This window comes from Protopterus annectens, chromosome 3.part1, assembly GCF_019279795.1.
Source record: "Protopterus annectens isolate FY-2018-M chromosome 3.part1, PAN1.0, whole genome shotgun sequence".
Lineage (NCBI taxonomy): Eukaryota > Metazoa > Chordata > Ceratodontiformes > Protopteridae > Protopterus > Protopterus annectens.
This window is the reverse complement of record NC_056732.1, coordinates 4,824,643-4,840,545: the sequence shown is the minus strand read 5'-3', so window position 1 is coordinate 4,840,545 and position 15,903 is coordinate 4,824,643. Positions and strand designations below refer to the sequence as shown.

Sequence of the window (15,903 nt, the reverse complement as noted above, 5' to 3'; positions counted from 1 at the left end):
CAGAGAGAGAAAGGAAAAGGTGAAACTGTGAGCATTATTGTACTAAAACATATCTGAAGTTGTAAACAATAGAAAGATTGCAGGATCTAAGCTAGAGACCTAGTGGAACAGAAAAACTGTGTTGGAGGAGTTACCAAACAAAGAGATTGAGAAGAGTAAAGCATCTCGATGGTAGTCTGTACTAGGGAAAGTAATACATACAGCATGGCAAAGAAATGTATTGTGAAGGTGGCGCAGTTAGGCTATAATGGCAGTGTTGGAGGGAGGTGGAGCAATCTCAGACCCTGGAACTGAGTAATGTTAATTGTAGTCCACGTTTAAAGGTATGATGGTTTCTAGTTGTCTGATGGTGGGGAGTTCAAAGCTGGACATTTCTGTGGTTGGTTTAGTATTTTATGGTCCATTTTCTAGCTGAGTGAACAGGAGAAATTGGATCTGGAGTTGGGTCAGGATGTATCTTTTGAAGACTTTTAAAAGACAAAGTGAGATAGCAATATGTCTATAGTTGGATAGTTCAAGACCGTTTCCACCCTTATGTAAGAGTAAAATAAAGGGTTGTTTCCATATAGCGTGGGCATATAATTCACTGTCAGACCTATTTATGAGAATTAAAATAGTGTAGGCCAATCTTTCCGCTGTGCTAAGTATTCTGAAGGAACGCTGTCAGCTGCTGGTGCTGTTGGTTTGAGTTTGGAGAGACGTTTTCTGATTGCACCTGTGGTACTGGTTTAAGACTGAAGACAGAAAGGAAGCTGCCAATGTGGGCAGGTGGTGAAAGATCAGGATGAACAGGATGATTAGTTAAGGATTTGGCGGTATTAATGAAGTACTTATTAATTTGTAGAGTGTGCTAGTGTCTGATTCATTTGGTAGGAAATTTGTCTAGAAAGGTCTGCCGGGTTTAATGAGATTGTTAATGATGAAGCAGAAGTGACAGGGCTTTCTAGTTGTGTTTCCTTTAGATTAAGGTGGTATTTCCCTTATCAGAATATATTACAAATTTTGAGTGATTTTGTAGATTCCTATAGCTTTGGAAGTTTGTATGCGTCTCAGTGCATAGGGTTTTCTAGACTTTGTCTCTCTCTTTCATTATTTGTCTGTTTGGTTGGTAAGCTTAGTATTGTACCTGGTTGATTCTCACTTGTTTTCTTCTAATGGGCACCTGTATTTTAGGATGGTTAGGAAGGTATAGTGGAAACTTTCCATAGCTTCTTGTAATGTTAATCACTTAGGTGTGAAAATGATCACTATTTTAGTGTGTCAACGGAGAAAGATTTTTAATTGAAATGTTTAACATTTTTGTGTTAAAGTAGTTCATTTTAGTGCTTTTGTTATACCACTGGATACCATAAGTGAAATGGTGGTCTCTCAGTGTGTCTGAAAGTGTACCTGAAAGAGTAATCTTTTCTGGGGCAGGGGTTAATATCCAGTCCAGAATGGTATAGTTATTGTTCTTTTTTTTAAAGCTGTTGGGGGGGGGGTACAGATAGGTTCAGTAAAGCCAAAAAGATTTACAGGTTGAATACCAGTCTGGGTATTGGAGGTAGACCAGTTGATGTTAATATCCCCAAAGATAAGGGCCTCTTGGGAGATGTGAGTGAATGGCCAGGGTAAGTCTTCAAGAGTGGATGGCATGGTTTTGGGGGGGTTTGGGGTTGTACTGCAATGAGGCCTATTGACTTGTTTTGGTCTTCAGTAGGGTGGGTAATACTTTGGTGTTATTAAAATATGGAATTTGCACTGTGACAACTCCCATTTACATTTTCCATGTTCCTCTAACTTTTATTGTGAAATTTTGAAATATTTTGATGTTTCTCCACTTAGCTGCTACATGATTGCATCTATATTACATGGTGGTTTCATTACTATATCCTGTTTTTTTAGAGTATGTAGCACAGTTGTTATCTATCAAAGCCTTAATATAGTGATATTCCATAATTATTTCACAAAATATGTCACTAAGCAAGCAATATCAGTGGTGCAACAAACAACACACTCTCCTTTGGAGCTGGAAGACCAGAAGTCTGTGGGTTCTGTTCCTAGTGCAAACCAATGGACGGCACAGTGGTGCAGCAGTAGCATTGTCGCCTCACAGCAAGAGATTCACTGGTTTGATTCTTGGCTGGAGTGCCTTCTGTGCAGAGTCTGCATGCCCTCCCTGCATTCATGTGGGTTTCCTCCGGATGCTCCGGTTCACTCCCATGTTTCAGAGACATCCGCCTGGAGTGTTTCTCCCCAGGCCTCCGCTGAAAATTGGATTAGTTCCAAGTTGGACTTTCCCAGTAAACAAATAATAAATAAATGGATTGCTGACAGAGCAGTGCAGCATTAGGGGGCTTCTGCTGGCCTGAGTGTGCCCTCCTTTGGATAAGATGCTAAACTGAAGTTCCATCTGCCTGAGTTGGTATAGCTCAGATGGATGTATGACAATCTACAGCACCAATCAAAAACTGTAGGGGTCCTTTATTTATATATATGAATAACTGTTATTTACAACATATTTTCATATTTACAAATGTTTACAAATTCACAAATATATAGGTATACAAATCTGTTTACAAAGTCATAATACATTTTCATCCCTATTAGACCCCCACTCCATCTTCCATAACCACCATCTCAATTTACTTAACATTGTTGCTAAAATTCATTTACCATTAAACATCATTTCATTTATTCTTTCATTCCATATAACATAAAATAACTTTTTATCTAGTCTTTTACCATATTTTTTACTTCTATACTTATAATATGCATATTTAATGATATCCAGGTTTATTTTATCCCTTTCTTTTATATGTTCAAAAAATATTCTTTACTGTGTTTTCCCATAACTTGTATTACTCATTTACATTTCAAAAACACATGTTCCATGGTTTCTTCTTCTTGACAATATAAACATATTCTATCACTTTTCTTCTTATGTGATATATTTCCTTTTATTGGCAATGTATATATTACCAGTCTCCACACAAATCTTGACATTCTACTTTCTGATTAAACCATTTGCTTCTTATTTATATAGCTTTAATTTTGTTGTCAATTATATTTTCCCAGGGTTTTACACACTATTGTTATATCATTACATTCTTACACCATACTTTTTAACTTTTTCTATGTCATCAGTTTTTATTTTCCACAAATATATTTTTTCTTGGTAACATTTATTTTTTTCATTTATACACTCTTTTTTTTCTTTAACTCTTTTTTATCATACTTATATTTATGCAATTTTATAACTACTCTCTCATCTTTTCATTTCTCCACTTCAACATGTTGTACAAGTTTAATGAAGCACTGGGTTAATTAACCCGAAACCTCCTTCTTTATTTTCATACAAAACTCTTCTTTTTAATGGGTTTAATCTAGAACCCCATATAATTGAAAAAATATTTACAATAACTCATTTTCAAATACAGCTGGCAAAATAAATACACTTGCTAAGTATGATATTTTCCCATCAGTACTGAATATATTTTTCTGAATCATAATTTATATGCTGTCCAGAAAAGACAGGTTTGTTTTATTTCTTCTATTGTTTTTCCCACTGAATTCTATTTATATCTTTATTCACAAATGTTATACCTAAAAGAGAAATTTCACTCATTGTAAATTATATACCCCCAATCTTTACTATATCACTTAAACTTTTACTTTTCTTAAAGCCACCCCTATTATCTCTAGATACTCATTATACAAATTACTTCTTTTGTCCAAGTTTTGTTTTTTGCAATTATTATAATGTCATCTGCATATGTTAACAGATCTGGAATTCTTAACCATTTAGGTATTATATACCACATCTCCTTCATTTTGTAATTTACTTCACATACCATCATATTCTAATGCAAAGAGTATACAACTCATTGGACATTCCTGTCTTACACTACTCTTCATATGTACCTCTTGGCTTAACCAACCATTTACAAGTATTTTTACTTTAGTGTTACTATATACCAACATACATAATTTCCTGATTGTTTCACTTAAATTATATTCTTTCATTATTATGCATAAGATTTCATGTCCAATTGTGTCAAATGCCTTATTAAGGTTTCCTATCATGATTTTTGCTTCTTCTTTTCTATTCATATCATCCACAATTTCTCTATCATTAATAATTCTTGACAACACTTCTTTATACTATATATGCCATCTATCATAATATTTTTCATTTTAGTTTCAAATCTCTTTTGTATTATTTTCATAATGATCTTATAATCACTTTTATTCAATACTATTGGTCTCCAGTTTTTTTAATTGTCTTCAATCTTTCTTTTTCCATATAAATTCAAATGTTTCAGTACATAATTCTTTATACATAAAACCTTCATTTCACCATTAATTCAAACTCTTTAAAAATATATATTTTTTGCTAATGCCTTAAATTTGTATACATTTCACACATGATTACATCTGGTCCTGCAGTTGAATCCATATTTACTTGTCCTAATACTTTATCTAGCTCATTTAAAGAAAATGTCTTTGCCAACTCTTCATTCTCTTTTTTCTGTTAACTTTTTTTACTTTCTAAGTTTTTTGCACTACCTTGTTTTTTTCTTTAAACATTTCTTGTACATACTGTACTACTGTATTTATAATCTTCTTCTGAGTTATTTCTATTTCTCCTTTTACATTTTTTATTTCTCTCATTACACTACCATCTTTCTTTACTAATCCTTTTTAAGTAACTCAATATTTCTCTTTTTCTTTTTAAAAATACATCTGCTTATATAACAATTCTTATATGTTTTCTTGATTTCTTTCATATACTTCTTTTTTGAAAAGTACTTTTTATCATTATGTTCTAAATCTTCCAATGCACTGTTATACAACTTATAAATATCATTTCCTTTCTTTTTGCACTTGCCTCTTAAATCACAGTTAAAGCCTCCTGTTATTATGATATTCATATTTATCATTACATAGTCTATAATCTGATGAAATAAGCTTTCTCTTTCTTTATATTTAGTATAAGCATATAATGTTATAAATCTATATACTTCTTCTTTTCATTTTAAATCTACAGTGGTTAATCTTCCCACTTTTGCTAAATTTGCACCTAATATTTTTACTGTATTTCTACAGAATATGGCTATTCCAGAACATCTCCCATTTCCCAAATTCCATATTATCTTTCCTACCACGAGTTTCTGAGTTTATAATCTTTCTTCATTTCTTAAAAATCTTGTGTCTTCTAATATAATTTCATCTACATGTTATGTATTACACCACTTTAGCAAAAATGGGAAGATATGTCTCCCACCAACTGCCACGTCTTTGGAACAGGCTGCCAATTCATGTAAAGCAGAGCACCTCTATAACAATGTTCAAAAGGAATCTGGATAAGTGGATGGGGCACTGTAAATACTTACTGAGGATAGCACCCACAACCCTACATGGGCAGTCATTACTAAATACAGTACTGGGTATTAACTAGAGAATTTATGGTATTACATCGGGATGAAATGGCTAGGTTTGAAATTACCCCCAGGTCAACAGCCTAGTAACTCTCTATGATCCTATAATCCAAAATTCCTATCCTTCTTACTATATTCTTAATACTATTCACATATACAGAAAGCACTCTAAAATTTTCATTTTCCCCTTAATTCATGGTTTCATAAGTTCATAGCCAATTTCCTTCCCTAAGTTAAGAATAAATCACGGTACTTTGTGTTTGGGAGTCAAACACTTTAACCATTATACCTAACCCAAATCATTAGCTGTATACAATATTTTTCATCCATTTCCTTTCTTTATTTTTTCTACTTATCCCTTTAAATTTTCTTTTCTGTATTTTACCCTTTTATGTATAGCATTCTTTTTTGTTTTACTACCTCTCAATTTATGTCTTTTTGTCAATAATTCAGAGCCTCCTTCTATGTCCTCTTTATTATTCTTTTCTCATCTATTTTTCTTCTATTTCAACTACTTTTAAAATTTCTTCTCTTTGCTTATTTTCTTCTCTTCCTTTGTCTTTTTCCTTACTGTAATTATCATTTTTGCAGTTCATCCATAAATGTCCAGTTTTGTTACCTTTACAACATTTGAATTCACATTTTTTGTATCATGTCTGATTTCCCCACAAATATAACATTTTCTTTTGTCACAGTTACTTATCAAATGTCATGTTTTAGGTTGTCCCCAGTATTTTCAACCACCCCTATTCCCCTCCACATTTATCATGGTTGGTATACATATAATTCTTTCTCTTTCTATTTTTAATACAATATTACAATCCCAGCCACCAATCCATAAACCCCTTTTGTCATAAACTTTTACAATATCCAGTACTTCTTTACATAAAGTTTTCAAATATCCTTTCAAAGTCTTTCTTTCTACCTCTGTTCAAAATTGTACATTATTTTTTTTTGTTTCTCTGTCAAATGCTTTTATCACATAAAGATTCCACTGTTTCTTTTTTCATATTCTCCAAGAAAAGTTTCCATTGAAAAAAAAACAGTCTCAAGTATAATGTCACAAAATGTCTTTTTGTTAATAAGAATAAATACTCTTACCTCATGTGTTTTACAGTCAAGGGAGCTATTAATTCTCACATTTCTCACCTGTCCATTTCTTTATCTTCTTCACTTTGAATCCTTACCACATACTTCTGTTTTTCATTTTCTTCTGCCTTCTTTTCTGCTACTCCACTTTTGCCTTCTTTTACTTTCTCTGCATATGTTTTCTTTTCCATCTCACCACTATTCTCCAGGATTGCCTCTACATCTTCCTTTAGTATTTTCAATATAATGTCCCCCAGGAAAGAATCTCTTTCATTTTTTGGATCACTCTGCACTACCATTTATTTAAGTAAATCATCCAGCAGCCCTCCCAAATGGAGGGTTGTAATTATACAGCAATCAGTTGCTGATTTATCTCCATCAAACAGGTTTCTTTAAAACATTTCCTCAGAATCCTGCACACATTTTCCGGTCCCAGTATTTGTTTTCTCCTTCATTTCTTTCACCATTCCATCATCCCCTTGTCTCCCAGTCTGCCTCCCTGTTTTTCCAGGCCACCTCTGCGCCTGGAATGGAAACAAGAAGTGCTCATCCAAAATGGATTCCTCACAACAATGATGAGTAGGGGATGTTCCCTGATGCCTTGGCCAAATTTATTTTAGTAGTAGAAATACCACCTTTGGTCTTCTGAAATGCAGCCACTAGTCTAGTGGGCATAACCCAGTCAGCAAAGGCTAAATACAAATAAAAGATAACATATCTCGTTGCTTATTCAATATGTAGCAGAAGGTAAAAAAAATCATAATATGTTAAAATAATATGATACATACATGTGGTGCAAGGACAATTAACACTATGAATGCAAAAGATAAATGCAACATAATAAATATTCACTTATAATACAAACTCATTTAACCTTGCAAAAGCAGAATATATCCTCATGATCAAAAGTACTTCACATTGCAAGAAAACAAAGTTAAGATTGGAGCAGGAGTGCATGAGGACTAATTCAATGTCTTTGTTTTTTAATTTTTAGCCAGAACTCTACTTTTATGAAATGTCTTTCTCAAGGTCTGTGAGGACTCTGGTTACTTTTTCCAGTGGAGCTGCAACTGGATTCCTGACTTGTTATTTGTTATTCAATTCCTTGTTAGTATACAACACAAAGTTTACATCACATCTGCTGTTGAATAACCCACATGGAAGCCATTTGAAAGACCCAGACATTCATCAGTTAATGGGACAAATGGATTTCCATACAGATCTTCTACAGCATAAAGGTAATGTATGCATTTAAGAGATTTAATGTTGCACCTGAATACATTTAGAAAGCTGCATCTGTTTTTTTTTAATTATAATACTATCTTTAAGCATTCACAAGAAATCTGAGATGTAAACTGCCATTATTTAATTGTCACTGTGGTACAAAATATATATGTGCATGGAATAAGACATGGATCGGTACAGGGTACAGATATTACATTTCCTGGGTATGCATAGTTCCTCCACCCATTTAGCAAATTGATAGCTGTGCAGGATTGTAAGTTTAATATTTTAACTGAGGAGAATTTTGGTCTGAATTTTTCAGGGTAATCATTTAAAGGCCCTTTCTGGCACACTGTTGTGTACTATTGAACAGTTTAGTTTATAAACAGATACTAACACTGCACAATACCACATCTGAGTTCTGGCAGGTAAATGAGTCCAGATGAGACTTGCATATCAGAAGAACAGTGCATGACAAACATGTGTACAGCTTTCCAGATAACACAGCCTCAAACATACTCAGAAGGGTAATCATTGTGGTGGTAACTCCAAGAAAAACAAGGCAGAGAAATGCAGACAGTAATGCTCCCCCATCATCATTGCTTAAGCTGGATTGGCCAATGAGGTGCTTGTTACACCTTAAATATATTCACAGCCTACCCCTCAACCTGGAATCATAAAAAATCTTGACAAAGGCCCATGAAAAATATGTACAAGTGGCCAAAAATCTGTATGCTGATTAACATAAACTTTGCATACATAATTATGTAACCCCCAACCACTACAGTGGAATTGTGGGATTCCAGCTTTTAAATTAAAACTGAACATACCGTATCTTACAGCAAGAAATCTGGACAAAGCCACAAATAATGGGGGATATAACAAAGGTGCAGAAATAGTTAGTAACACTTTTTAAATTCTGCTCTTCCAAACTTAGACAGAATAACACATTTTGCATAGCACGCATTTTCTGCAGGATGAAGTCTGAAAATCAAATGTAATGTCTGCTGCCTGCCATTATTTTCTGACTTCAGTCCTCAAAGATCTGCCACTGCCAGTGATTTGCCAGAAAGCTACAATTTTATGAGAAATGGACCCATAGCAAAAAGCCAAAAGCTTAATTCCCTTCAGTAGTTTCAAGTATGCGCAAGCACCAAAATGAAACATGTCCCCCAGACCTCCACTAATCCCTTCAGCAGTATGTCTCCCATGTATGTAAAAGCACCAAAATGAAATATTTCCCCCAACAATCAAATTCCCTTCAGTAGTTTCAAGTATACACAAACACCAAAAGGAAACACTTCCCCCAGCGATCCATCCCCTCAGTAGTTTCATGTATGTACAAGCACCAAAATGAAACATGTCCCCCAGACCCCCACTAATCCCTTCAGCAGTATGTTTCCAAATATGTAAAAGCACCAGAATGAAACATTTCCCCCACTACACCGATCCCTTCGGCAAGACAAGAGCCGGCATTCATAATTATGGACAGGGACTTCGACTTTGCATTTTCTTTAGTAAATAGTAAGACTGAAGTGAATAAGTTAGCTTATTTAATTAATTCCATCCCAGTCTTGGTATAGGTTTTGCTCAGTTACTTAATAATATGCACAGTTTTGCAGGACCAAGCCTAACTCTACAGGGAAAATTATCGTGCTCTGAATAAATTATATCATAGCTGAAAATATGGCAGTGCAAGTAGAACATAACAACAGTACCAAGACAAGTGTACAAAGCATCAAGAATGTGCAAAATAGTACAAGTTTCACAGTCTGCTTTCAATTTATAATGTATGCTCAATGAACAGGAATTATTGACTATGCATTTAACAAAATCCTGAAAAGAACGTGATGAAATCATATATCTCGCAGATCCAGTAAATGTTAAATCTCCTTCGACTTCTTTAAAAACCTATGGTTTCATCACTACATTTAAAAACAGGCATTTAAGAAAGCTACATATGTGTGTGAATGAGAGGGAGGATAGAGGAATAGTGAGGATGCAAGCAGTAGAGGTGGAGAAGGTGGATGAGTTTAAATACTTGGGATCAATAGTTCAGAGTAATGGTGAGTGTGGAAGAGAGGTGAAGAAGAGATTACAGGCAGGATGGATTGGGTGGAGAAGAGTGTCAGGAGTGATTTGTGACAGACGAGTACCAGTAAGAGTGAAAGGGAAGGTCTACAAGAGGGTAGTGAGACCAGCTATGTTATATGGGTTGGAGACAGTGACATTGACAAAAAGGCAGGCGTTAGAGCTGGATGTGGCAGAGTTAAAGATGTTAAGATTTGCACTGGGTGTGATGAGTGTGGACATGATTAGGAATAAGTATATTAGAGGGTCCGCCCAGGTTGGAAGGTTTGGAGACAAAGCCAGAGAGGCAAGATTATGTTGGTTTGGACATGTGCTGAGGAGGGATGCTGAGTATATTGGGAAAAATATGCTATGGATGAAGCTACCAGGTAACAGGAAAAGAGGAAGGCCTAAGATAAGGTTTATGGATGTGGTGAGAGAGGACATGAAGGTGGTTTGTGTGACAGAGCAAGATGCAGAGGACAGGAAGAATTGGAAACAGATAATCTGCTGTGGCGACCCCTAATGGGAACAGCCGAAAGAAGATGATGATGATGATGACATAGGAATCTCCTCCGCACCTCTCAACCTCTTAGCACAAGAAATTTGGTCATACCCAAAAATAAGGGGGGGTGGGTGACAAAGACGCAAAAAATAAGGACACATTTTAAATATTGCTCTTATAAACTTAGAAAGTTGCTAGAATAAAATGTTTTGTGTCAGCATAGTTTTCTGAAGGATATGAAGTCTGAAACCTAAATGTCTGTCATTAATTAGTGACTTAATCCTCAGATTTGCCAGAAAACCACACATTTCATGAGGAGCAGACCAAAAATATGAGGCAAAAATTTGGACATTCTGCAAAAATATGGACAGGTGAGGCTGACAGCTATGCTCCTATGCCATGTTTCAAGTTACCTCCATCACATTGCTGCTCTTAACTTGACAAAACGTAAACAATGAATGGAGATGTACTGCATGTCAGAAAAAAAAAGCTGGCTTCAGATAAACAAAAAACGCAACACATGGCTGCAGCTCATGTTATGTTCTGTTTGACCAACATAGGCATGAAAGGCTGAAAATTCTTTCGAGCAAAAACAACAGCAAAAACATATTTGAAACTTTACGTTTTTCAGCTACTGCCTGCTCACAAACCTCATTTCTCTGACTTTCAAGTTTGTTTTCTTTTTTTTATAATGGCCTTCTCACTTCATTTTCTTTTTTAATGCTCACAGCTTGCCTCTCAACCTGAGAAAAAAATAAGTAACACTAACAGTACAACACAGACACACACACACACACACACACACACACACACACACACACACACACACACACACACACACACACACACACACACCCCTTACCTAGAACTACTGCGCATTGCATTATTTTCTTTTTTGCTTTCTTTCACCTGAAGGAGCTGGGGAAAGAACTGGTGGTGATATATTTTCTCATGATTGATGACCGGTTCGAGTCCGACGACTACTGCCCTAGTCTAGTAGCAATGAACAGCTTGGCTGCAACACATTGCCATAAACATAAACACAAACAGACAGTATTACACACACCCTCAAGCCCTCAGCCGAATTCTGACAGGCTGGCAGTCTGCTTATGAAGCTGATGTCACTGCACACACCTCTGCATGTGACGACATAAGCAAAAAATTCACAAAAAAAAAAAACGGGAAATTTGGGAATAAAAGGGACCACTTGGGAATTCATGACACCCCATTATTTTGACCTCAAAACAGGTAAATACCGAGGAATTTGGTACAGCTGAGAGGTATTTTTAGCTCTCCTTTTCCCTTCTCTAGTGCCATGATTAATTCATAGGTTCATAAGTGTATACTAGGTTAATGACCACCGGGGCTTTTATAAGCCTGCTTATGCATCCTAAAGGTATCCTGCAAGTTTTGTGGGTCTTAGATGTTATTTTAAGTTGCATGTGTAAGCCAGGGTATGATTTACAGACTGCCTTTGTTTATTAGAGACATAGGTGCTAGACCTTTAGATTTCCCATCCATCGGTCCAGTTTACTCTTGAATAGGATTAGGAAGAATTCTGCTTCACATGGATGGGAAGCCTGTTCCAAAGGAAGGGAATTCTCTGAGGCACTTATCTGTCCCTCCAGCATGTCCTATTACATTGTAAGCAAAGTTGAAGCCTCTAGAGTGAGTAGTTCTGATGCTATTGGTTTTGCAGATGTGCCAAAGGTCCATCAGAGTGGGTTGCAAGGATATCTTGTATGGCAGGCACAGACCGCCTCTCAATAGTCTGTAGGAAACTGAGTATAGAGATAGGGCTTTGAGGTGATCTGCACAGGACACGTTGTTTACTCCCTGTATTTGTTTTGTGAGAAACCTCTGTGGATGTTCTAGTTGTTGCATGTACCTGGTCAGGTACATACCGGAGGCGTTCTGCTCAATGATGAGTCCAATGAGGACCGAATACAAGGGAATGAAGACCTCCTTGGACCTAGGTATCATTCCTGTGTTAAGTTGAGCAACATAGAATGATTTCCTTATTACCCGAGACACACGTTGGTCAACATCCAGGTTACAATCCATATACATCCACAAATCCATAGCAAAGCTCTTGTGATTAAACAAAGCTAACAGTGGGTAAATCTTCAATTTACCATACCACTGAGTCAGTTATTGCAATTATACAATGACATTATTTAAAAAAAAAATGACTTACTTTTCTTAAATAATGTCTTCGTATAATGGTGCCGTGCTGCTCTTCCACTTTTTCCTTGGTATCCTGGGGTGTTGCTGATGTATTGCACTTGTGTATAGGGCATGCACGCCCATGCTTTTGCAGTAAACCAGTGCTGCGCCAAGGAAGCAACAGAGGGGCTTTTAACATACAGGAGAGACAGGACAGAGAAAATAAAAGCGTAATCAGGTACGTTTCTTCACTTTTGCATAAGGTACCTGATTACCCTTTTATTTTTCTCTGTGCCATCTCTCTCATTCATTTGGGTCTCCAGTTTTGTGAGATTATTTATAAAAAAAGAAAAAAATGAAAGAAAAGTAATGTTTTATTGAATATATTAATGGAAGAAAGTCAAAGCAACCGGACCTTTTTCCATTGGTATTTGCTCGGATTTACAACCAGCATGCTGATTGGGCTGAACAATCAGCATGCTACTTTTTGAATACTAATGGCCAGTCATATGCATTTCTTGGCATTGATTTCTGAGCTGTGGCTTTGGCCTCAGTTATTTGTCTGTGTTAGTTCTTCCTGTGGAAGGTTAGTGTTCTTGGGGGGAATTCTATGTCTTTTCCCAGTTTGCAGTCATCTGCAAACTTAGTCTACCAGCAGACCTTGATATTGGCTTAGACTTCCAAAAATAAATGCCAAAAAGGGGAGGGCCCAGCACAGAATGCTGAGGGAATCCTCTAGTGCCCAACCTTTTTATGGAGGTGATCTCCCCATCCTAACTTCCTGGGTCCTATATGAAAGCCAGCTGGATATCCGGCCCATAACATAGGAGTTAATACCTAATTCTGTGAGTTTTTTTTACAATGCCCAAGTGCAGTATTGTATCAAATGCCAGGTCCAGGTAGGCTGTATGCAATGTTTTGCCCTCGTCCATTGCCTTGGTGACCTTTTCAAAACAGTCCACCAGGTCAACTAGGCATAATCTGCCTTTGTCAAAGCCAAACTGGTTTGGATAGTGTCTGAAGATTTCTTATGTCATTATTCACTATATCCATGATAAATAATTACTTCCACGGCTTTGCATATGAGGCTAGTCAGACTTATGGGTCTGTAGTTCCTATTGTCCACTGACGGACTGCCCTTGTACAGAGGGATGATTGTTGCAATCCTCTGTTCATGTGGCACAAAGCCTGTCTGGAAGTTGGGGTTTAATAGTAACTCCAGTTGTCCAGATATGTCATACTCCAGGCCATATAGGAGGCATCCTGGGATATTATTGGGGCCCATCAATGCAGTGGTCTTAGCCTCAGAGAGCACATTTAGGACCTGTTCCCTAGTAATAGTTTGGAGAGCTGTGTTTGATGGCATTACTTGGGGTGAGAGGCTGGGGGGGGGTGGCTAAAATTAGAGCTGCATTTGTTGGCCAGCAGATTTGCTATATCTTCCAGCTTTGTGTAAGTGGCTCCATTAACAACCAGTTCTGTACATTGTTATGTACTGTCTTTGAGGTTTTGGACATAGATAACGAAAGCCTTTTAAATGAGTGAGCAATAATAAGAAGTTATGTACCTACCATAACGTTCCATGTTAGTTGTCTTCATCTCGCCTTCTTTCTTGCTGGATGGGTTCGGTGCTGATCCTCGGCTCCGACTCGGCCTTTTACTAAAGCTCGAGAGCTATTTACCAGTTTGTGGTCTCCCCTTATCCCACAATGCTAGGCATCAGATACCCAGATCTCGTTTGGTAGAGCTAACACCAAGGAATAAACACCAGTTCCCACCACAAGGTTTACCTACAGTACTACAAACAGAAGAGGACGTAACCTAAAAAGGAGTCAACCATAGGAAGAAGGCCTCAAAAGGGATTCTTCTCAGTCCTAACCAGGCTAGGGGGATGGAGGGTGGGACACAAGAAAGAAGGCGAGATGAAGACAACTAACATGGAACGTTATGGTAGGTACATAACTTCTTAATGTTAAGTTGTCTATCTCGCCTTCATTCTTGCTGGATGGGACAGTGTCCCTAGCACCTTAGCCCTGGGTGGCTCATCGAAACAGACTCTTGAGCACAGTGAAACCAAAACCAGCTCGACTCCTGGAGGCCACATCCAACTTGTAATGCAAAATGAAGGTATGAGGAGTGGCCCATGTGGCTGTAGCACAAATAGATTCCATTGGAAGTCTAGCCTGAAAAGCTACCAACGTAGCCAATGCTCTGGTGGAATGAGCTTTTGGTTTTGTAGGGAGTTCTTTATGTCTCAGTTGGTAGATCAAAGTAATAATAGAGGCCAACCACCTGGATAAGGTTACCTTAGAAACTGGTAGGCCCTGCTTGCCCTCAGCATAGGACAGGAAGAGCTGGTCTGATTTTCTTCTCTGTTTGGTCCTATCCATATAAAAACGTAATTGCCTGTGAACGTCCAAATAGTGTAACTTTTGATCAGCTCTATTTGAATAATTGGGAAAAAAAACAGGAAGATCAATAGCCTGATTGAGATTTGTCTCTGAGGGTATTTGGGGTAAAAAGGAAGGATCAGTCCTGAGTAAAACTCTATCTTTGTGAAAAATAAGATAAGGAGGATGAATACAAAGGGCTTGAAGTTCTGATACTCTTCTGGCCGAGGTGATGGCTACTAAGAAGAGAGTCTTCCAGGAGAGTAACTTTAAGGAACAAGAAGCCACAGGTTCAAAAGGAGGGAGAATCAATGAAGTTAATATCAAGTTCAAATCCCACGGAGGAGGGGGAATCTTTAACCGGGGGTCTAAGTAAAATAGTCCCCTTAAGAAAGGCCTTACAAAGTTTGTGGGACATGATACTGGCTCTGATAAGCCAACATGGAAATTTGTGATAGCAGCCAATTGGACCCTAATGGTGGCAGACGAGGAACCTGCTCGAAAAAGTTCCGCCAAAAAATCCAAAATGTTATGGACAGGGGCTGTAAAGGGGTCTATCTTTCTGGCCTCTGCCCAGAAAGAAAAACATTTCCACTTACTAGCATAAGTCTTCCTGGTAGAAGATTTGTGCGAAGAAAGTATGATTTCACGCATTGGCTGAGAAATATGTGGAAGCCTGGCTAAGGTTGGAAGTGGAGCAACCAAGCTGTGAGGTTGAGAGAGTGAAGGGATTGGTGCAGCCCACCAGACTGATGGACCAAGAGGTCTGGCACTGGGTCCAGATTCCAGGGCTGCTCCAGCAGGTGACGATGCAGGAATGGGAACCAAATTTGTTGAGGCCAGTAAGGAGCAATGAGGATCATCCTGGATCCCAAAGCGGTCGCTTTCTGAATCAGTTTCAGAATTAAGGGAAAAGGAGGGAATGCATAGAGAAGACCCCGGGGCCAATCGTGAACTAGAGCGTCTCTGGGGGAATGGCCTGGGAGGGGGAAGAGAGTGAAGAAGTCACTGCACTTCCTGTTGAAAGGGGTTGTAAAAA

At 37.5% G+C, this 15,903-nt stretch overlaps 1 protein-coding gene across 2 annotated transcripts in view; it reads left to right on the top strand.

Annotated features, from left to right (window-relative positions):
* Nucleotides 1-15,903, top strand: part of LOC122797962 (glycoprotein-N-acetylgalactosamine 3-beta-galactosyltransferase 1-like) — a 547,666-nt gene that overhangs the window by 356,480 nt on the left and 175,283 nt on the right. For both annotated transcript variants that reach the window (XM_044066491.1, XM_044066492.1), the window contains exon 2: nt 7,504-7,747. In XM_044066491.1, coding sequence (XP_043922426.1) covers nt 7,504-7,747 — 244 coding nt within the window. The remainder of the gene's footprint in view (nt 1-7,503; nt 7,748-15,903) is intronic.